At 32.1% G+C, this 25,480-nt stretch overlaps 1 protein-coding gene across 1 annotated transcript; it reads right to left on the bottom strand.

The window, feature by feature from the left end:
• Nucleotides 1-547: 547 nt before the first annotated feature.
• Nucleotides 548-24,929, bottom strand: LOC134680783 (probable serine racemase). Its single transcript, XM_063540015.1, has 9 exons — nt 24,568-24,929; nt 11,436-11,477; nt 10,269-10,435; nt 8,271-8,355; nt 7,325-7,451; nt 5,785-5,835; nt 5,075-5,202; nt 4,112-4,162; nt 548-3,442 (listed from the first exon to the last, which is right to left on the bottom strand). The coding sequence occupies exons 1-9, from the start codon at nt 24,748-24,750 to the stop codon at nt 3,281-3,283; spliced, it is 996 nt and encodes a 331-aa protein (XP_063396085.1). The 5' UTR covers nt 24,751-24,929; the 3' UTR covers nt 548-3,280.
• Between the last annotated feature and the right edge of the window lie 551 nt (nt 24,930-25,480).

Raw genomic sequence — 25,480 nt, 5'->3', positions numbered from 1 at the left:
ATGGATCAACAATTAAAAGGTTGTATGTGTCGATGTCATTCCGGTTAAAATTGTGACCCAACGTAAAGAAGTCATGAAATTGTCATTATCAGTAAGTTATTTCTACCTTGTAATTTGTTTTATTCATGTTTATCCTGTATTTTATCATTTTGTTTGTGTAAAGTTTGTTGCAGTAGTTGCTGTAGTTGCGTTTGTGTATTTTTAATGTATTTTTTTTAAAAAACGTATCAGAATAATACTTATAGCCCAATTAGGTAAAATTTAAAATGCTGTTTTCATATGCAACTGTTGCATTATTCATAACCATATTAGATTCATTAGACAGAAGCTCTAAAGATCTTGCCGTTCACTTTTACATTCGGAACAAAAAAGGTCATACACATTCCATCTGTTAGGTGTTCTTTTGCTTAATCTTTAAATTTCTATGTAGTGTGTGTAAATGTATGTTTTAGTTTCTCCGTCATCCTTTTTTGGCCATGGTATTGATATTTTTTCTTCAACTTATAGCTTTTGATCACTTTCCGTTAAACTAAAACACAATCATAACAACGGTAAATGTATTCTTTATTATTAAATTTCAGCATAAAACTAAGTAAAAAAATCAACATCACAAATAATATTTAATCACCGGATATCTATTTGATCACTACAGTATTATAAGCATTGTAATCTAACGCTATCAACCATCATAATAGTATTAGATGATATCAAATGTGACGTTCTGTACTGTCAATTTGATTCCAAAAGTATCAGCAGGCAAGTACCTCATTCAAAACGATTGTACAATATACGGTTATTCAATAAAGCAAGTTTTCACTTTTTTTTTCTAAAGTTAAGGCTCACAAATTGGTGCCATCTAATACTATTATTCGGCATTTATTATTAAATCGTCTACAATGTATGGAATAAATATAAATCAAAACTAAAAGATAAGTTACATATAACGTAACAAAATGTTAATACATAAAACTTCCTTTTTTAGAACGTATCCTTAGATAAGGGACACTACTCTTACAAATCATTAGAACGTTTATGCTAACCATTTTCATGAATGAATTCTAAGCTTATGATAAACAGGAATACCTTAAATCGGTTTTCAATGAATGCTTACAAATAAAAAATATATTGACCAAATATAAAAGAGGGACGAAAGACACCAAAGGGACAGTCAAACTCGTAAATCTAAAACAAACTGACAACGCCATGGCTAAAAATGAAAAAGACAAACAGAAAAACAATAGTACAAATGACACAACATAGAAAACTAAAGAATAAACAACACGAACCCCACCAAAAACTAGGGGTGATCTCAGGTGCTCCGGAAGGGTAAGCAGATCCTGCTCCACATGCGGCACCCGTCGTGTTGCTTATGTGATTACAAATCCGGTAAATAGTCTAATTCGGTAGGTCAAATTCATGAAAGGGAAGGGGATTGTAGCTACGACGTAAGGAACATATCCGATATCATTTGTTAAACGGTTATTCCATAACGGTCAACCAACTCGTGATGGCGTCCGTAAAATTTACGAAGGGATGATTTCAACTTCACCATTTGGAACTCTTGGTTTAATAGCTTCCTTGTGAGCAGTAACCCTCTATCAAGAAAATCATGATAGGAAATGCAAGCACGGGAATATCGTATCAATTGGGAGATATATACCCCGTATGCAGGTGCTGCTGGAATAAGAGTTATCTCCTTAACACAAATATACCACGTTAACAAAAAAAAAAGAAAACCGTAATAGTATTTTCCTCTTTCCTTCTTTAATCTCACAGTATTATGCATTGATAAACACATCTAATAAGTAAACAAGACATTAAACACCGGTTTCGCTTATATCACAAAATTATATAACCAATAAAAATTTAACGAAATCATGGTTTATCGCTAAGACGATATCACAGTCAAAGATATAAATAATAATTGAGTAGCAGAGATATAAGAATTTGAATAGGTATATGCGATATCACAACAAGAAATAAACAAAATAAGTTGGCGAATCACTCACCTGGCTAGTGACAGCAAGTACTAGGTGATTAGTGTTCTCTGTTGATTCTAGAAAAGGACTTTTACTTAAGCAGTGAGGGCACTTGGAGTTACCAAACGCCACAACTAAGGAATCCAGAAAAGCCTTTACAAGAACCAAAATTCAAACAGTAAATTCATATTCATATTTCATTTAGATAAACCAATTAACAGGTGGTACACATTATTTATCGTATACAAGAATGTTTAGGAAATGTTTTGGTCATTGATTGTGACCTGTAAATATCAGTTCAAAAATAAATACCAAGCTATGTAAAATAGCATTAAAAATCAAGATCAGGTGGCAATTCACCAGTTTCCCAATTGTTCCACTTTCATTATGTATCTAGGTTAAGGTATAACAACTATCAATTTTACACCCGCTTTAATGGAATCAGATCAAGGATGCTGTGACAGACATTAAAACTGGTATACAAATTTTGATCAGAATGTTCACGTTATTGATGGATACAGAATATCGAATATTAGAGGATTCAATTTTGAAAGAAAACGACGTATGACAATGAAATCAAAGATTTGAAAAACCAACAATTCCCTTCGTGCCAAGTGCGAAAGCAATTATTATGAAATGCAGAACTTTAGTTGCTCTAAACTGGGAAGAGTTAAAAAAAAAAGATAACTAGTAAATATCGTTTACAAAGTTACATGATTGTAGCAATGTTAACAGAAAACACGTATTAAGTATGTACGTATTACAAGTATAGCTCACAGAGAATACTACCAACTGTTAAAACATTTAGACATACGGATATATTTAATGTTTGCATGTTTAAATGTAAGGTGTGTTATTTGCAAACTAGTATGTTATATAGGTGTGTAATTTCATAAAAAAATATAAAAAAACCGAAGCTTTTTAAACAAGCTACTAGTATCTCAGATCATCCTATCCACGTGATTCATTCTGTGAGTTACATGCTAATTCATATGTGTCAAGATGATATTGGCGGAATTAAATATTACTTTGCCCAACTAATATTAGATAAGCTTCTACGAAGTTTAACATGTTAAACCAGATTTATGAAATATAATATTTAAACCGGTCGTGCTCATTATTTATCTATGGTCAACAGGTTTGTCTTGTGCCAATATTTCAATAAAAGCAATGATGTTACACGACATTTTTTGTTCACATGTTGCAGACAGCAATGTAATTTAGATGTATATTAAGCATATTTATACTATTGCATACAGTCCTTAGTTATACAAAATAAACTAATAATATTTTAAGGCATGTTATCCCTGTGGTTCCTTCTGTGAGTACCATGGTAGTTTATCTATGTCTACATTTCCTCCACATATAATAATGCCAATTTTCTTTATACTAGGATCCATTTGCATTAACTTTTCTGACATGGCAGCAGCAATTGTCGCTCCAGAAGCGGCTTCTATAACCAACTAAAATTAAAAAAAGATATATAATTTTAGTTTCTCCACTATGAATTTATCTAATGCATTCATAATCCGTTGAATTTATCATAAAGAACATCATACTCTATAGTTATCCCTTGCTTAAAAAAAATACAGGATACGTACACAAGCATGTAGATAATGTAACATAAAAACAACTCATAAGTAAAATTGATTATTAGAACGATTATTACTTAAATAAAATATTACATTTCATTATCTTAATTGATTAACCTGCCAGCTCGGATTTTTAATCTTGCAAAAAATGTAGCACACACGGTAACGCAGACATGTCACTCTAACACTGAACAACCAATTTTGTGTTACTCCAAATGCCGAATATAACTAAAGCAATATTGGTATTGAATATCATTTTTATACGAACATAATTGAATATATGCATCGAAGTTTATCGAACTAACAATATGTGTTAAAAAGGTATTAACACTGAACTACAAAATGTATGATTTGATCGGCACTATGGTCGAAACATTACCGATAATCATTCATAAGAGCTATATTCATTAGTTCTCATGATCATGTCTTATGATAACGGCAAATCCCCTAAATAATAATTATGGTAAATTCCCAACAGCTTTATGGAATCTATGATATAAAAAATATCAAATTTTACTATACCATAAATAAAACATATACCTTCATATGTTGAAATGCAAACTTCATCCCTTTTATCATATCTTCATTGTTCTGAAAAAAGTTTGCGTGCTCGTAATCTATTAGTAGTTAAGTATGTGGTTATATAATAATACTTTAAAAACTTTTAAGTAAAAAAAAAACCAATCATAGCCAAAATTATCAAAAATATAAAGCTAACTAACTTAAATATATTAATAGAATATAACTATACTGAAGTACAATAAAGTTTCGTATGCCTGCAAATTGTAGATACTGTCAATGATTTGAATTCGCATAACGCCAACTTGTCAACACAACAATGTATTCATAAGAGAAGTGCCCGTTGATGTCTGGACTGTTTAAATTCGGAATTAAATAAAGAAGATTTTTTACATTTATAAGTCAAAAGCCAATTAACAATGCAATAGCAAACAAACAAAAACCACCAAACAACGACCGAAAGATAAACAATAGTATACAAAACACACCATAGAAAAAAGCTCCTTGTCAAACAAATCCTGCTCAACATTTCACATCCGATAAGTTGCTTATGAAATAACAAATCCTGCTCCACATTTCTCATCCAATGAGTTGATTATGAAATAACAAATCAGGTTATACGTCTTATTCTATATGCCACATTAAGATCATCGGAACAAATACTACCTTAAACCGAATCAATACATAAATCATATACAATCAAAGCATCACCCAATTTTGTCAATATAACAAAACTATATCGACTTGCATACAAGCAGTAGCTTTAGCTGTCTATAAAATTTGAATTTATCCACCATTCATTTTTGAAAAGCCCTGAGCAAAGTTGGAATATAGCAGTTGTTATTCACTGGTTCCGTAGGGTGATAACATTTGATATTTGTCAGTTTTCCTTGACTTGCTCTTATTGAATTTACCTTTGATCTCGACATTTTTGTTACACCTTTTTAAAAACAAAATGTGTTTTTCATGTTATTATATACTTACAACAGTAAAGACATCTTTTTCTACTAGATCACAAATAATTGGAAAAGTTAGATGGCCTAACTGCTGTAAAATAATACCGTCTGCTATCGTATCCAAAAATTTTGGAGGGTTTGGCCACAATCTTTCACCTACAATTCAATTATTTGATTTAATCAGATAAGTAACTAAAATTGATGTTTTACAAATATACAGTTTCGAGATTGGCATGTTTTATATCAATAAATAACACAAAACATTTGGCAAAGTCTTTTTTAATGAAGAAAATCAGTAAAAACAGAAAAGGTTTCACAATTGAAATATGTCTTGATGAACACACTGTTTGTTTTTCAGGATGTGGAATCTTATCAAAGTTTTTTTTAAAGAAAAGCCAGAAGACCATACCAGGTATTGGTTTCTTTCGCCTATTATGTGTAGAGCGATGTTTGAATTAATCTGAACATAAAAAGATTTGCACAAAAAAGATATAGTATGCATTTCATTTTATATTCATATTACTGTAATTAAAGTATAATTGATTGATCGGTAGAAAAATCGTAAAAATATGTTTCGCAGTATTTTAAATAAGCATACATACTTTACTATGCTTAAATAAATTGTTGAATATACTCAATGGGCCTCGTTTTTCTTTTTTCTTTCTGTTTCTAAAGCTAGTTTAAAGATTATTTTATTTTTCTACTATGTATATTATCTTTATCTCACAATTCAATTACCTGATCGCATGCATTTTTCAGCCATTTTACCTTCAGGTTCTACCATAAACACTGAAAAGAAAACAACAATGCTATGTTGAGATATTATATCAAACACAAAAACTGCTAAATGCATTGTATTTATGTTGCACTCTTATCTGCACAGGTGGAAATGAACCATTAGTCATTGATGACATAATTAGTACAAAGAAAATCAATGGTTTCAATATCAATTATCAAATATGCATTGCTTTTCAGTTCCAGTTTCTATTTGGTTTTATCAAATGGTAAAGTGGTATTCCGAAGCCACGTATAGACTCATAAATTAAGAGATAACATATACAAATAGTGGAAATCATACTTGACACCAGACGCTTTTACAAGGATACTATCGCTATACAAGTGCCATTTGTCATGCGTTTCGAAAGCACATATCTCTGGTACTTAGAGTCAGCCAAAAACGACAGAGGTGAAAATTAAGGCTACAGCCATAATAACAAATACACAGAGATATCGTAACATAAAAGAAGGGCGAAAAATATTAGATTGACATTCAATCTCACAGATCAAAAATTAACTCACAATCCCATGCCTAAAAAGAAAAAGACAATAAAAAAAAATAATACTACACAAGACACAACATAGAAAACTAAAGACTGAGTCACACGCACCTCACCAAAAACTGGTGTGATCTCAGGTGCTCTGGACGGGTAAGCAGATTCTAAGCTACATGTAACACCCTTCGTGTAGGTCACATTCGTACAAAGGGAACGGGTTTGTAGTTACGCCATCAGTAACATATCCGAAACGGGTATTCCATAACGGTCAACCAACTCGTGATGGCGTCCGTAAAATTTACTAAGGGATTATTTCAACTTCACCATATGAAATTTGTTGTAATAACGTCCTTGTGAGCAACAACTCTCTATCAGAGAAATCATGGTAGGAAAAACAAGCCCGGGAATATCATATCAATTGAAAGATATATAATCCGTATGCATGCGTTGCTGGAATGTTGCTACATGGAAATAGAAAGTTCACAATTTGGAGGCTAAACTCAATTGAAATCGTTGTTGGGTGAATTAAATTATAGAGTATTTTTTTAAATTTGGAGTTTACTTGACCCCCATTGAAGGAAAATTTATCTGAAGAATATCATATGAAATGAGATACCTCATAGGCGAGGAAAAATGAAACGTATAATACTTTTCAAGAAATAGAAGTTTAATCGAATGTGAAAATAAAAAGGTGTGGTATGATTCGAAATGAGAAAACTCACCACAAAAGATCAAATGCAATAGACATTTAAAATTGTGGGTCACCATACGGTCTTCATTAATGAGAAAAGCCATATCGCATAGTCAGTGATTTTAAACAGGTTCAAAGTAAAGTCAACAAGATATAAAAATATTACAGAAAATATAATGCAGTTTTTGACCATCTGACAACTTGTAGAATAAATCAATTGTAAGGATTGTATCAATGTATCAAAATGTAACCATATGATACTCTGCCTTAAACAAGACACACTTGTATGTAAAAATATATATAAAACAATTACCTTTTATATTTTTGTTAATAGCTTTAGCAGCAATAGATATACCAGATATCATGCCGCCTCCACTAGCCGATACAAGTATTGCATCTAAATCTGGTACTTCTTCCAAAAGCTCCACTGCCATGGTGCCCTGAATATAAATAAAATTTTCGATTTTGTTTAGATCAGATTCAATGTAAATTCAAAAAATATGGAACTAATTTTTCACATAAAAATTCTTCAATTATCAAAAACATTGGCAATTGACAAAACACAATAACTGATGTGGTTCCAAATTTGAGATAGGCGTATGACAATATTTGAAGGGTCGTTTTATACATCAATCTTATCCTTTTTGATTTCGACCTTTTCCCCGACATATGCACACGAAGAACAAAGCAGTTCATTACAATACCTGTAATAAAACAGAGGCAATAGATAGCAAAGGGACTTTTAAATAAACCGAAAATAAACTGACATAGACCAAGATATAAACATATTACAGAAAATAAAATGCATTTACAAATAACCAACAAAAACACTCGAAAAAAGGCAAACTACAGTTTTCAAACACAACATAGAAAGCTAAAACATGAGCAACACGAACCCAATCAAAATCCGTAATGACAGTACAATATAAAAGTAAAATACAGGTACACATATATGACATATGCAGATAACCAAGTATTAATCTAAACAAAGAACATCACAGTTTCTGAAATCAAGGTTTCAATGTACATGACTTGCTGGTATGTAATAAAGTCGTCGTCGTCGTCGTGGTTGTGATGGAGTGTACTTTTATGTTTAAAAGATAAGTTCCGTCTTAGACCTGCATTGTGGGGAACTTTGTTTGCTCTGTGTTGTAGGTCTCACTGTGATATGAAGAACAGCAACAAATGTGAATTCCTGTGCATTGTATTTTTTTTTAGTCATGGATGAATAATACATATCCTTTTTCCTTCTTATTTACCTGTCCAGCGATAACGTCGTAATGGTCTGCCGAATGAACAATTGCATAGCCCTTCTCTGCAGCAATCTTGTCGCAGGTTTCTTTTCTAGTAAAAAAAAAGAGGTAAACGATAATGACAATAGCGATACAACTAATATCCTATTATAAATGAACAAAAATAAATAAAGGATATAGATGATTCGGTTGAAAAGCATAACAAGTGTAAAACTTGGATTGAATTATGATTCACAATGTATGTACAACTACCTTGAAAACATTTGATTCTACTGGAAAGAGTATATAACGGTGTTCAAATCTATTTAAAAAAATGAAAGTTCTATAACTATAATGATGTGTCTTTTGGGGTTTTGTCTTTTCTCCTCGCCATTAATAAAGTTGTATTATACTATAGCCAAGCTCAGCCTTCTAAGGGGACACAAATATCATTTACACTAATAAAGACTGAAAAATGATGTATATATGTAGCACTCTAAAGTGCGATGGGGACGCTAAAGTACGACGGTCACGCTAAAGTGCGATGGTCTACGCTAAAGTGCGATTCTTCAATATGCTAAAGTCCGATGGTCCGCGAAAATATAGTATTAGAAACGTAGTTCGATAATGACGTTTACAGTCGTTAAAATACAAACCAAAAATGAACATGCCGGAAGATAGATTAGGAATATTTGATTAACAATTGTTACACCAAATGTCCATGACTTACGATTAATTTATTTAATTTAACCGTTCTTTGTCGGCTGAATCACAATATTTTTTTCGAGTGCTGGAAGAAGGACTTGTATCCTACAGTCGACCATTTTACTATATAGATACCAAATAGTATACGCATACTTATCCTGCTTCTATTTGAAGCAAACGGATACATTCGAATCATTGTTTATGTGGCAGATATTGTAATCCCCATTAAAATGCCGTAAATTTGAATGAAAAGTAACGTCGGTAGACTAAAATAGAGATACATGTTTGCATGCGTGAACTATAAATTGTCTGCTAAAACATTACTTCGTACTGTGCACTGTAGGAAAATAAAACATGTATTTGTACTCGCTACGAAAAAGGAAAAAGATCGGCGAACATTGCATTTCTCTCGCATTTAGATTAAAACTTATACAAATAAATGTTGCATATCCCGACAATGAACGAATTTCGTATTTTTTTATTTTCAATGACAAATGTAAGAGAGGTTGTAACATTAGTATGAACGGCATTCTACACCAATTATCCAAAAATTTAATACGCTCCGAATTGTTAAAAAAATATTTTACATGATTTATAATAATTTTAATATTTATACTACATTTATAGCAATTATTTCTTGGTCGGACTTTAGAAACAATTACTTCAGTCTACCGGTGAATTGTAAAGCATATCACATATGTTATACCTTAGCATAATAGCTTTTGCAAAAAGACTTTTTTAACCTCGATGTTTAATTACTTCGAATCCTACCCTTTGGACCATTGCACTTTGGCGTGACGCACCATCGTACTTTAGCGAACAAACAACCATCGCACTTTAGCGTGAGACGCCATCGTACTTTAGCGTAGACCATCGCACTTCAGCGTTACCATCGCACTTTAGAGTACCATCGCACTTTAGAGTCCTACATATATATGTTTCACTTCATCTGATTTGATATTTATCTGCTCCTCATAGTGTCAAAGACAAACAACAAGTATTATGCTAACGTCATGTTAAAACTATCAATCATTGAACCGATTATATATACAACAACGGGATATTTAAGGCACTGCACATGACACAATGATTCAAGAAAAACCTTTCATAAGGGAGGCTGGAGATAAACAGATTTGGAATGCAAATACATTTGTAGGCATCAGAGACGAAATGGCCTAAAAAAATAATCAAAAACGTTCGAAGGTTATACGGTTACTTATAGTTTCTAACATTTACGTCAATTGGTGTCTGGTTAATATTTGTCTCATTGACAATCATATCACATGACCATGTGTTATACTACTATCTATTTAAAGTTACCTTGCAGTTGGGTTAGGTTCACAAAATATTAAATCTGCTCCATAACCTTTAATAGCCGCAGCTTTGACCTTAGGCGCTGTTCTTGGAATGACAACCGAGCATTCGACACCTGACATACGGGAAGCCCAAGCTGTAGCTTGACCATGGTTACCACTGCTGTGAGTTACCTATAGTAATTAATCGAAATTATAAGATAACCAAAAGACCTAAAAGTTGAGAACAAAATGACATGGGTCCAAAACAAATAATACTGATAACCAAATATTTATCTTTTAACGGTAAACCTAAAAAAATGAATTTGTATATAATTATCAAAGGTACCGGGGTTATAATTTAGTACGCCATACGCGCGTATTGTCTACATAAGTCTCATCAGTGACGCTCATAACAAAATATTTATAAAGCCAAACAAGTACATCGTTGAAGAGCATTGAGGATCCAAAATTCGCAAAAGTTGTGCCAAATACAGCTAAGGTTATCTATGCCTGGGATAACAAAATCCGAAAAATTCAAAGTTATGTAAACAGGAAATTTACAAAAAAGGACCACATTATTGATATTCATGTCAACACCGAAATGATGACTACTGGGATGATGATACCCTCGGCGACGAAACGTCCACCAGCAGTGGCATCGACCCAGTGGTGTAAATAATCATCGAAGGTACCTGGATTATATTCACATATTTTGAAGGTAAACTAGTTTCGTAGCAGTCAAACCCTGACTCCGGATATCAATTTGATATAACTTTAATCAGGGAAAGCAATCAAAACAATTTAAATGAATAAAACACCCTATTACATTTTGTTGTGAGTATAAAAGGCATCGGTGACAAATAGAAGATACTATTGTTAAAATATCATAATAATAATTTAAAAGTTAATTGCGTTTTATCCGAAACAGTTTTATTCCGAAAAGACTTAACATGTTGTTTCTGATATGGATTTGGGTGTTTTGGTATATTCTAAATGAACGTGCAATATATATAAATCGGTGTTGTTTTGTTAAATAAAAAGACAGCTGGCAAATCAGCTTGTAAACAAATATTTCTTATAGTGTTGAAGTGGCTATCGTGGGCTCGAACCACTTGGCCAATCAATGCCAAATTTCATCTTGGTATCTAAGGTGAGTTCATTTATCATAAAACCGAAATTGAACATTACTTACCACTCCCTTTAAATTTGGATCTGCTTCCTTCAACCTCAAAATCTGAAATATGAATACATCTTTCATTTTAATGTCTTTGTTAGTTCGACTGTTTAACGTCATAAATGTATATTTTTTTCAATTTGAGAGAAAATATTTATTTAGGTAATTAAGTTGATCTAAGATTTCATACCCCCCCCCTCCCCCCCAAAAAAAAAAGAAGCTCATTTTAAACAAACTTAGTGTTTGAATGTGTCTTTTTATTTTTCTTCTTTTTTTATTTAATACTCTCACCACCATTATTTTGATTGTTTTAACATTTATGAATTCACACATTTTATTGTTATACTGAATCGCCAGAAGTTTCGCAACCTGATGACATTTTCATGGCAGCAAAACTTGTAAAGGTGTTGCATTCATTTGATGGGATGTAAGAATATGCAAACACGTTCGGCATAATTTACCACCCCAAAAAAAAGCTCTATGGCTGTAAATTGTAGATACCTATTGTTGATGACTATATGTTGAAATCGTAATGTCTCTTGACTTTTTGGGTTGCTGACGAATTTAAATATTTTCGAACATTTTATTTATACAGGTACAAAGCACAACTCATTAGTCAGAGGCTGATCCAGGATATTGAAATATAGGATTCCTCCCGATGATTGAAGATATACATTTGTACCGCCGATAAATAACGTGAAATACATATTTGTTTTGGGTACATTTCTACCAATCGTAATAAAGAGATGCGCCCGCCTGAATACGTCATTGCATGCTTGAGGGAAATATGTTTTTCCTTGTTTTTAACTGTAACGCATAACTCCTCATTACATTTTGTACAAAGTGCACTGTTACAATTTATTTATATTTTTTCTATCTTAAAAGCTTTCTAATGAGAGTTTTATCTGGCTATAAAACCAGTTACCTTTAGATAACCATTTCCCGACAAAAGTGTTTGTGTCGAGTGAGAAAAATGGCTGTTGTTTTTTACCTGTTCTGTTGATTGATAACTTTTGATATTTGCTATGGACTTTCCCTTTTTGAATTTGACTTTGAGTTCGGTATTTCAATTATTCTTTGATATAAATTCACGTTTTGTTCGACAAGGGGTCAATATCAGACTCCCATTTTCCCTTTCCACCCAACCTTCAGATTCATAAATTGTACACATGCTTTCCTCACAAAATAAGTTTCAACACCAACCACTGTTATAATCAATTATAACATCCTTTAAATCTTGAAATACATGTTTTATAATTTATCAAACAAGTACATGCGTTGGGTATGAAAATGAACAACTTGTTAATTTCCGTTTTACTAAGTCACGTAAGTACAGTTACGTTTATAAATAATATGATACATGTACACAGTTAAGCGGTTTTTCATTAAAGATTTAAAGATAACTGCGGCAGTTTTAGTTTTGTATTTATTTCACGTCTTTATACAAGATTATGCATAAGAAGACATTCGCAAATTTTATGATACGTAATTGACAAAAGCAGGTTTTGGTTTACATTTCATTTACATTCATTGACAATGATATTCAAAGATTCACCTTTGACTTAAACTTTCAATGATCAGGTTATATCAACATTTATTGAAAAGAGACGCATACAAATACAAACAAACTTATACTGGTTTGGATGCATATGTATGCATAATTGTAAATACACACTATAAGGATTAAACAAGAACGTTAAAACTAAAATATTTGTAAAATGCAGGATATCTAAATACTTGCATCCTGTTTGATTTAAAATAAGTGTGTAAGCATGCAAGGACAAGTATAAGAAGTCTGTGGTTTCTTTTCGCAAAGTGACGACTAAATGAATAAAAATAATTGAAACAACAATGCCCCTTGATATCACACGCATGTCTTATGAATTTTACTCTCTAATACCATTGTCCTTTCAATTTCACTACCTATAATTTTATTTGTTGGTTTTGAATTGCTGCACATTTACTCTTATATTCCTCTTGAAAAATTTAGTAAACAAATTAAATAACACAACAAAAGAGAGAAAATGGGGCTAAGCCACTATACTATAAACTCCGATGAAAAATTAAAACGGAAAGTCCATAATCGAACTACAAAATCAAAGTCTCAAACACATCAAACGAATGGACAATAATTTTCAGATTCCTGGCTTGGTACAGACTTTTCTCATGTAACAAATGATTTAATAAAACTAGTTTTATAGCTTGCTAAACGTGTGAAAGTCGCATTTTATTATATTGAAAACGATTGTCCTGCGGATTTTTCTCTCTGGGACTCCTGAACTAATACTTTGATACCTTATATTTTTTAATGTCCAAAACCGAAAAAAAAACCTAAAAGATTTCGAAACGATGTCTCAACTTATTTATAAAGAAATAAAGATAAAATTAAAAAAAACCCATCATAAGTTAAAACTATGATAATGTCATACTGCAGTTTGATATTGATAGTTTTGACATTCAACCCGAGAGCTTGGTAAATGTCATACTGAATGTTTCCTCTTCGTTTTTGATGCATTAAATAAAGAGATTAACCTAGATCAAGCTTTTATATTGTACTTCGCATACACCGACATACGTAATATTTCAGAAACAAAGATTTAGCTAACACAGTAAGTTGAAATTTGAGTTCTTAAGAATCTATCATATTTTCGATCTTGTCCGTAATCCATTGATTTCCATCGTATCCTCTATACATATAAATGACAGGCTTTTTGGTGTATAATTCATTTGTTTAAAATCAATTTGCCCCATCTAAAGGTTCGGAACAATTGTAAACATAGTGTCAAACGCGCCTGGATTTATTCTTTATTTGTTCTCGTCCTAAACATGGATGCTGACTTCAATTTCAATACGCATCAATCAATCAATCAAACAAAAGTTCCACTTTTAGCTGCAGTTTACCTAATATTAACAACTTCTTGCAATGAATTAACAATGTGTCAAATTGCTGAGACGAACAGGCGATCGATAGACAGATTTCTACCCATGTTTTATCCATGTAAAAAATTAACTACCCAAGGTCGACTTGCAAGTTATCCGTCGAATAATTGATTTTGTAGTACATAACATTAAATCAAATCAGATTCATTTAAATGTAACACATTAAAAAGTTAAAGTTATTTATTTTGTTATAATCCTACTGTTTGGATTATAAACTTAAAAAATCTTATTCCAATTTTTCATAGACAACTCATGGAAGTAATATTGATATTCAATATTACTTCCATTGGATAACTATGATTGAAAAATACATTTAAAACATATACGATATTTGATGATAATTATAGTAGATAATATAATATATATATTGATTTTTGTTAACATGAAATATTTGTTTATGATACGTATCTTGTTTATCCTAAATTCAATAGCAATTAGTAACTTCCAATATGTCTGAGTAAAACAAACTTTAGCGGGAGAAGGTCAACTCATTCAAAAAAACCAACTGAGTATCTTATTTTCTTACTATCTGATTATGCATGATATATTGCTAAAAATATATCATCAAGTAATTCAATTTTAACTCTCCCATCAATACTGGAGTGAGTTAAACACAATACTGCTGCTGTATGTTTATTCTTTCTAATTCAATAATTGCATGCTCATATTGGTGATTTTGAATCTGTTCAAAGTTTTGATTTTTCTACCCTGTATACCACATTGCCTCACATTCTCATTAAGAAAAAATTCACACACCTAATTAAATGGGCATTCAAAAAATCAGAATGTGAATATATATGTTCAAACTCTTTTAGGTCATTTTTTAGTAGCAATAAACAAAAAAAACTATGTTAATTGGACATGCTTTGATACTATATATGCCCTTGAATTTTTACTAGATAACATTTTTGTTCGCTTGGGGGATTCCGTATATCGTCAGATTATCGGAATTCCAATGGGGACTAACTGTGCACCACTTATTGCGGACCTCTTTTTGTATTGTTATGAGTTACAATTTATGACAAAAATAAGCAAAGACCCATCAAAACAACATCTGATAAACAAATTTAATAATACTTTTAGATATTTGGATGATATTGTGGCTCTCAATAATGACGACTTCAGTATGTATATTAATGAAATTTATCCTGCTGAACTTACTTTAAATAAAGCTTATACTAATAATGACCACTGCCCTTTCCTCGATCTTGATATCTATATCACTAACGGAAAGCTGAATACTAAAATTTATGATAAAAGGGATGATTTTTCATTTCCTATCGTTAATTATTCGTTTTTAGATGGTGACGTTCCCTTGTCACCATCTTACGGTGTTTATATATCTCAACTTGTACGATTCGCTCGTGTTTGTAACAATGTTTTAGATTTTAACGAGAGAAATTTAGGTATTACTGAAAAATTATTACACCAGGGTTTTCGATATCACAAACTAGTCAAAACTTTTACTAAATTTTATCATCGGTATAAAGACATCATTCGTAAATATAGCTCAACATGCAGACTTTTTATACGTTCAGGTATTTCACATCTAATTTTTTATGGAAATATTCTTTATAAAGCACAAAGGTGTCAGTATTCACCTCAGAAACTTACAAAACCTTTAAATAGACTGATTAAGAAGGGATATAATTACGATACTGTTGTCAAGTCATTAAAGATTGCATATTTTGGCGTTAATATTGAGTCACTGATAAGGTCTTTGCGTCGGAACTAAAGACATTTATTCTAAAAACAGTTGTTGGCATGACACGGGTTATGTTCTTCTCATAAATGCTATGATGGTATGATACTAAACCCCTAACGGGAAGGATTATGCCTGATGTTCATATGATGAAATCATAATCTTTCAGTCAGTTTAATTAAAGTCTGGAGCTGGCATGTCAGTTAACTGCTAGTAGTCTGTTGTTATTTATGTATTATTGTCATTTTGTTTATTTTCTTTGGTTACATCTTTTGACATCAGACTCAGACTTCTCTTGAACTGAATTTTAATGCGCGTATTGTTATGCGTTTATTTTTCTACATTGGTTAGAGGTATAGGGAGAGGGTTGAGATCTCACAAACATGTTTAACCCCGCCGCATTTTTGCGCCTGTCCCAAGTCAGGAGCCTCTGGTCTTAGTTAGTCTTGTATTATTTTTATATTAGTTTCTTGTGTACAATTTGGAAATTAGTATGGCGTTCATTATCACTGAACTAGTATATATTTGTTTAGGGGCCAGCTGAGGGACGCCTCCGGGTGCGGGAATTTCTCGCTGCATTGAAGACCTGTTGGTGACCTTCTGCTGTTGTTTTTTATTTTGGTCGGGTTGTTGTCTCTTTGACACATTCCCCATTTCCATTCTCAATTTTATTTACAATGTCTGGAGGTAAAGGGAACGAGTGGATATCTCACAAAACACATTTAACTCGCCGGTTAAGTCGCTTTTTCTAGTCTTGTATTTTGTTTTATTTCAGTTCATTTATATGTGTTTGGCTAAGGGTGTACGGCCATTTTCAATGAGCAATTACACATTTTTGTTTATGGGATGTCTGAAGCATATCCTTCGGTGCGGGATTTAGTCACTGTGTTGAGGACCCATTATGGGCATTTGACTGTTTCTTCCCTTTGCGTGCTTTGGTCAAATTGTTGTTTGTTTGACACATTTCCCATTTCCATTCTCAATTTCATCTTTAAACTGAAATACTCTTCAAAATACTGTATTCTCACAGTTCTAGAGTCTAGAGTTTCTAGTATCCAAATAGTTTGCATTAGTTTAAATTCATTATTTGAACTATATGTGACAATAGTACTGTGACGTAGACATTATCTGTTTTAAGTCATAATTTAAATGTTCAATTATTACAAAGTCCATCTCAACATATATTGCTTGCTTGAACAAATTCAGCTGCGTAAATATGTGCACCCAATGATACAATAACATTAACAAGGTTACAAACTGGGGCTTTTAAACATAATATGTTTATTTGTACGGATTTCAATATCTTCTCATCGTTGGCAAACAAATTGAAGTCTCTTTACGTGAAAAAAATGATAAGGAACAAAATACTGAATGGAAAATAGTTATCCTTTACAGGTTCAAATGTTGTGAAAAGTCAGTTCATTTTATTATTAGACCCAAAAATTGTTCATTTATTACGTTCGAAGGATGGCTTTCTAGATTTCTGTCAGTTATTTAGTTTAAACATATTTATTTATAGTGGATTTGGAAACAAGTTTTGCAACTTATATTAATCCCTTTTCACTTTGCGGGTGCGAGTGCTGCCTTGTAGCGGCATTAGCCTACTCTTTTTCGAAATCTACAGGGTATCTTTAACGTGCAAGAGATATGACTCTCTCTTAACACGGGTCAGCCATTTATCGTCCCCTTCCGACGGACTATCATCGTTTCCTCAAGACCATACTCGCAAATGGTGTCATGGGAGAGCCGAAAATTGAGTTCCTGAAATTTTCATCCCGAACGGGAATCGAACCAGGAATCTTTGTGTTAGTAGTCCGATGCACTAACCACTACACCACGGCTCTCATTTTATCAGTTATTTATGTCGTTGTGTTGCTGTCTCATATATAATAATAAAAAAAGATATGCACATATTCATCAGAGACAAACAAAAAGAGAATAAAAACACCTATGAACAACAATGAGCAAAATTGAATTTGTATCTTGAATTTAAGAAGACAACAATCAATTAGAAGGGATTAAAACCTTTTGTATTTATATTTTTCTTGTTCTCGTTCTTAATGAGTGCAGACATATTTGTATTTGAAAATAAGAACGCAACAGTAAATTAGATGGACGAAAGCTTCTGGATTTATTCCTAAATTGTTCATTTCCTTGAAATGAGTGCAGACCTATTTGAATCCTGGATAATGCAGCAATCAATAAGACGGACAAAAACTTCTGGATTTAATCTTAACTTGTTATCGTCCTAAATATGAGTGCAGAGAACGCAACATGCAATCATACCGACGAAAGCCTCTGGATTAATAATTTGATTGTTCTTGTCCTGAATATGAGTGCAGATCTTTTTGTATCATGAACTTAGCAACGCAACTATCAATTACTAGTTACTAGACGGGCGAACACTGCTGGATTTATTCTTGACTTATTATCGTCTTAAAAAAGAGTGCACATCTATCTGTATTTTTGAAAATAAGTACGCAACAATCAATAAGACGGACGGCAGCTTCTGGATTTATTTTCTACTTGTTATCGTTCTAAATATGAGTGTCTTTTGAAAATAAGAACGCAACATCAATCGACCGATTTCCTCTTTATCTGCAATTTACATAAAATTTGCAAAGAAGCAGTGATTCGTTAATTCCTGAGATAATCATACGATCAATAGACAGTTTTCTACCCAGGTATTATCCATGTGTTAAGAATAAACTACCCAGTAATCAATTGCAAGTATAGCTGTCGAATAATTGATTTTGTATTTAAAATAACATGAACTCAAATCAAGGCCATTCAAATGTAGCACATTCTTTATTGCAAAACAATTGTCCATTGTACATGTCTAGATGCCGTAGAATATTAAAAATATATAATAAAAAGAGAAATTTTGTGTCAAGTTTATCACACGTACTTGGATTTGTTACAAAAAAGCGGCGAAAGATACCAAAGGGACATTTAAACTCATAGATGAAAAAACTGGCAACGCATGTGCATAGCTAAAATGGAAAATGAAAAACAGACAAACTATGAATACACAAAATACAACATAGAAAAATAAAGACTAAGCAACAATAACTCCAACAAAAACAGGGGATAATCTCAGTTGCTCCGGAAGGGTAAGCAGATCCTGCTCCATATGTTGCAACCGTGGGGAATACAATAGATATCCTTGTCCATCGCAAAAACAGAAAAAGTAAAGATATGAAGATTTATTTGCAAGTCAAATGTGTACAAGCTAATGCATACATCTGTAGGCGAAATCTTGCCTTTTGCAATTGAACATATATTGAGCAGTAAAACAAATTCAGGCGGGATGCTATCACACTTATTCAATCTACCAACTTTCTAACTAAGTATATAAATATATCTTAATATGCATGCATTTTTGTCTATGATCCTTAGTATCATCACAGTATCAAATCTTAACACTTCCATCAATACTGGAGCGAACTAAACACACATTAATTTAAATGAAATACTCTTAACTTTACAAGATCAAATGCTATATTCCCACAGTTATAGGGGCATTGTAAACAAACAGTTAACATTAGTTTTGATTCATACTCTGAACTTTATATAACAATAACTGAAGTAAATATCATAGTTTGCATAAGTACGAGGTTCATTTCAACCAATATTGATTGCATGAATAAACATAGCTAGTTAAATATGTGGACACAGTGATAAAATACCATAAACAAAAGGATACAAACTGTGCTTTGAATCATTATATGTTTATTTGTACGGATTTAAATGTATCCCCATTTACAAGGGCAAAACAAACTGTAGTCTGAAGGAACAAAGTACTCATTAATTTCTCCCTTGAGCTGGTACAGCGAAAGAGAGAAAAGCAATCGAGTTGAGATGACCAATGATAATCTGTTTATCGCTATTTTACCTATGACATGTATGACGACGTTGTCAATTTCAATGTCAATTCCGTTAGCAACGCCACGTGGCCTCCTTAGTTTCTAGCGATAATTTTTCTATCTCAAGCGAGAAACGTGATATAAAAATTATCACAAAAAAAGATTAAAGGAAAATGCACAAAATGGCGATAATAAATGATATTGCTTTTTATTCATATAGATATCGATGTCAATGCAAAGGATAATGTTTGTTCATCAATGCAACTAAATGAATGTTTATAACAGTTATAGGTACCAGTATTATAATTTAATACGCAAGCCGAGCGTTCCGTCTACACAAGACTCATTAGTGACGCTAAGATCAAAATAGTTAAAAAGCCAAACAAGTACAAAATTGAAGAGCATTGAGAACCAAATATTCCAAAAAAGTTGTGCCAAATACGGCTAAGGTAATCATTTCCTGGGACAAGAACATTCTTAGTTTTTCGAAAATTTCAAAATGTTCTAACAGGAAAATCAAATAAATAACCATATAATTGATATTACCATCAACACCTAATGCTGACTACTGGGCTTGTGATACCCTCGGGGAAGACATGTCCAAAACTAGTTGCATCGACCCCGTGGTGTAAACAGTTATCAAAGGTACCATGCTCATAATTCAATACGCTAGACGCGCGTTTCGTCTACGCAAGACTCATCAGTCACGCTCAATTCAAAATAGTTAAAAAGCCAAACAATTACAAAGTTGAAAAGCATTGAGAACACAATAATCTAAGTCTTATAGACATATTACTTCTCATTGTAATTATAGTAGTATATAAATATTCGAGGAGATATTAAATGCACATTAATTTTGAAGTAAGTCCATAATTTATATGGACCGTGTAAAATGAGAGATGTATATCAAGGGATCATTCACCTTTTGTACGAGACGGTTATTGACACCAAGTATAACTTCTAAAGATGGTCACCGATAAATAGTTCATATTTTGTCTATCTGTAATTGCGTTTTGTGTTTGTAGTACATAATATACTTACGGGTATAAAAATATCAATTACTAACAGTTAGGATATTGTAATTCAAAAAGTTTTAATGCCCTAAATTTGGACGCCTGCAATGTCCTATAGAGAGCTGTTTTCATTTTAAGATAGTTGAAAATGTTTTAGAATATGTGTTTATGAGAAAATCTTGCATAATGTAGCAATATTGCATTTTCTCTTTGAAATTTGTAACACATATCATTTTTGAGCTATTGTGAGCTTTGTCAGATTACCATTTTATTTCAGGGGAGGGCTAGGGTGAAATTTAAAGTGTACAGCCATGACAGAAGTTTAGAGTAAAAGAAAAGAGACGGGCTGAACAACAAAACAAACACGTCAGGATGAAAATTTATATATAAAACGTCAGGATAAACTAACAGAAATCAGAGATTACAACTAAATAAATGCTCCCCCCCCCCCCACAACCTGAAAAATGGTAGCTCCCTTGTGCCTACACTTATGATATTTTGACTATTTTTATATTGCTGTATATATATCTGTCTATCCACACTAGTTACATTCTAATCAAAGGAAGACAAAATTCTAGATTCGAATTATATGATACGTTCCACCATAATGAATTGCTTGATACAGTTTATATTTTATTATAATGTAATACTCATAATATTGAAGTATTCCCAGACTGCCTCTATATATATTAGAATTATATTGTTCCTTAGAGAACCATTTAATGTTATTGATAAAAAGACCATTAAGCTTCCCTGGTCGTTTCAGGGGAATTAAAACATCAATGTATGTTCCGATATTGAATAACATGAACGATTGTAACATGTTTTTAATTATTTCTGAAAGTTTTAGCTCGCAAATTGATAAGCTGGTTCTCGGCTGACTACTACACTTGTTTGACGTAATACAAGCGGATTCCAGTTTAGCAAATAGACGCACGAACGTAGTATGAAATGTAAAATAATAATTATAAAAAAAAGGAACTCCGAGGAAAGTTCGTAATTTTAATTTTGGATAAGTCTCCAGTCATTTTACACATGAACCTGTGCTTGACTATTTTCAAACAAGTAACATTATCAAATCATCATGATCACGATTGTATCATATTTGTAATTAGTTCTATAAGTTTTTGTTGGCAAATTGACATATGAACGTAGTATACAGGTATATTATATTTGATTCTTCTATTTCCGGGTAATAAATAGATAAAGGCAGATGTGATATGAGTGCCAATGAGACGACTCTCCACCCAAGAAACAATTTATCAAGGTAAAGCATTATAGGTTAAGGTACGGTCTTCAACACGGAGCCTTGGCTCACATTGAACAACAAGCTATAAAATGTAAACGGGAGACTGGCTACTGATTTGAGGTTGATAACGAGCTGCAACCCACGACCGGTTGCATACGTTGGCGATGCCAACGATAGACAGTGACTATGAACTTGTCATGAACGTCATTTGACTGAGAATACCCACTTTAATTCCACATGTAGAATAATACACAAGTCTAATGCACTAGTTAACAATTTAATGATGCAGGATGGAAAATATGTAGTTCTCAAATATGTTACACATTGAGCTGATGTTGTCAGTATGAATGCCAGACTCTCACTGAAGTAAGAACTTCAGAAAGCATATATTCAAATCAAGAATTTACATGGTTACGATTTCATAATAGACACAAGATTACTGAATAACAATGAAATAATACTATAAGCGCTTAATGTCCTTAAAGGATTAACAAAAGAATATAACAAAATATGTCGTTTGAGTTTTATAGGCTGAATAGCGCCGTAATTGAAATTACTTAAAGGATTAATTATTCTTTAAGTAAGGAAACTTAAAAACTATTTTAAGCTGTCAGTAACTTTATATATTATTTACAAAAAGAATTATCTTGAAACAAATTTCTGACTTTGTGAAAATATACTTGACACTTAATTGTTACTTATACAACACAAAAAGCTTATAAATGAAATTACTTTGACGGACAAATATTACAAATAAAACGGATTCAGTAAATAATGAATAATTTAACAATATAATGACAATTTATGACCGAACAGTTTGTCAGTGAAAGCTCAAAAGTATCAGATTTATGACGAATACATTTTTTAAATAGTTTCAAATGAAGATGGATAAGTTACACAAATTATCGCTATAAGCAAACGGCCCCCCAAAAATACTAGTGTAAAACCATTCAAACGGACAAACCAAAGTCTAATCCATTTTTGTAAATTAATTCTTCTGTCGTTTGTCGCATGTACATGTCTCATGCTCAACAATTTTCAAATAAGAATCACTATTCCCAACCCATTTTCATATCTTTCACACTCGTTAAATGAAAATCAAAATAACCAGACCAGAGGCAGATTTAAGGGACAGGGAGCCTGACCCACTAATGAATCTATACATATGGAAAATGAACACTACCAACTTTGCCTAATATTTATAGGGGCGGGGACTCCTTTTCAAAAACCTAGATCCGCATCTGATTTTTGTAAATAGATGAAATAGTTTTACCATTTGAAAGTAAAGTACCTAGTATGCAAGAATAAACAAATAGATGATTGAAATCATAATGCATTTTCGAGCAGCTTTGATACAGATGAGCGCAGCTGGGGATTCAAAGCATTGCCGATATTTCATTATCTATATTTGAGTATTGATGGAAAATTTTACAACAAAGCAATAAACATTCAGAACAATAGAACGGCATTACAGTTCAAACTTATCTCAATAATATAATCACTTCATTGGAATACAAACCCACTCAGAATAATAGTTTTGTTAGAAATATTTGTCATGCTTTGATAAAAATAGTTTTGCAATTAATCGTTTCTAAATATAACTGAATCAGGAAATTTAAACTTGTATCTATTTTAAAATATTAAGGAAGTTGTTCTTGTCAGAATTCTATTGTTCAAAACCCACTCAATAATTTCCTCAAGCAAACAGTTAAAAATTGTAAACAGTATTTCAAAATATTCACATTTTTTTTCATTTTTTGTGTGATCAATATCACGTAGCCTTTACGAAGTTGACGTACGATTGATTGATTGCTTGCTGGTACACAAATGTACAGTGGCAAATATTTCATACATGTTCACAACGAACGCGGTTAATGAGTTTACTACCAAGCAAGAGCGAAATCTGTAATATGAAAATTCCCACATTTCCAAAGTATTCTATATGAGACAAAGAGGGTGAAGTTGCAAAACCAATGATAGAACTGCAACAAACATGCAAATCACTGTACCGAGCGAGGTCGAACTGTTAACAACCTGTACAAGTTGTAAACCCGGAACAAAAGAGACAAATTAATGTTAGTTTTGAACATTAATATAGCAATAGTATATATAAATTATATTAAATGCAGATCAGCACATAAAATTATAGTAATCTAAAATTTATCTTAAAGTGAAAATGATTTCCTTTGTTTCTAGATTACCATATGTTCAACAAGTAAAATAACAAGCAACCGAACCCCGCGGATAATTTAACGGAAAGTACCTAAGCAAATGTAAAATCAAAAGCTGAAACACATCAAACGAATGGATAACAACTGTCATTTTCCTGACTTGGTACGAATACATTGGGTTACTGTGTTATAACAACATAATTACTTACTGAATTTAGTGCTCCTCTTGCTTTAAAGGATCCAGTTTTTTGTAAATTTTCACATTTGAAAAATGCTTCTCTCCCAATTAATTTATTAAAAGTCGAACTTGTAAAAATAGGTGTTTTATGAACATACGGCTTTATCCTTTCATGTGCTTTGTTAATATCATCAATAGTGGTCCTACTCGACATTTTCACGGTACAGATGAAGTCAATATTTCAGTTTGTGACCTAATACATGTACCAACTTCCTTCCTTTTGACAGTGTATTTAACTTGTGTTTTATACTGATTCAAACTAGTATAAAATCTATACTTGCTCGTCTAACCGTTACGTCTAGATCTGAAACACGAAATGTTTTTAAATCACACAATAAAATGCTTCACTAAGGATTTATGATGCATGAATATATTACTAAAGATAGTATTAATGTACTAAAAATCGTAATTTTTTACATCCTCTAATGATTTTAATACAAATAAACATATGTTGATACACATATCGAGGTATTGACAAAAGAACCAATAAGACAGGTAAAAATCTTTTATTATACAAATGCACATTTATAGAATTAGAAATGCACCATTTTAAACGAACCAGCCATTTACAATCAATTCGACCTCAAGTTAATAAATTGACGGGTGACTGCGTTTCTTATTATATAATATGCAATTCCAATACGTCATAACCATGATAACAATGACTTCGTTTCGTCATATTCAATTCTCGTTTTTAGTTCGCAGGACACGTTTTATAATACTCCCAATGACAGATGAAAGAAAGAGAAAAAAAAAAAAACAGACAGAAAGATGCCCTGAATTATATATTGATTAAAATATCAATACATTATTTTAATTTTAGCAGACGCAGTATCCATGAAGCTGATCTAATTCCAATCAGCGTTATTGTCAATTTATCTTGA

This window comes from Mytilus trossulus, chromosome 8, assembly GCF_036588685.1.
Source record: "Mytilus trossulus isolate FHL-02 chromosome 8, PNRI_Mtr1.1.1.hap1, whole genome shotgun sequence".
NCBI lineage: Eukaryota > Metazoa > Mollusca > Bivalvia > Mytilida > Mytilidae > Mytilus > Mytilus trossulus.
This window is presented reverse-complemented; position numbering and strand designations above follow the sequence as displayed.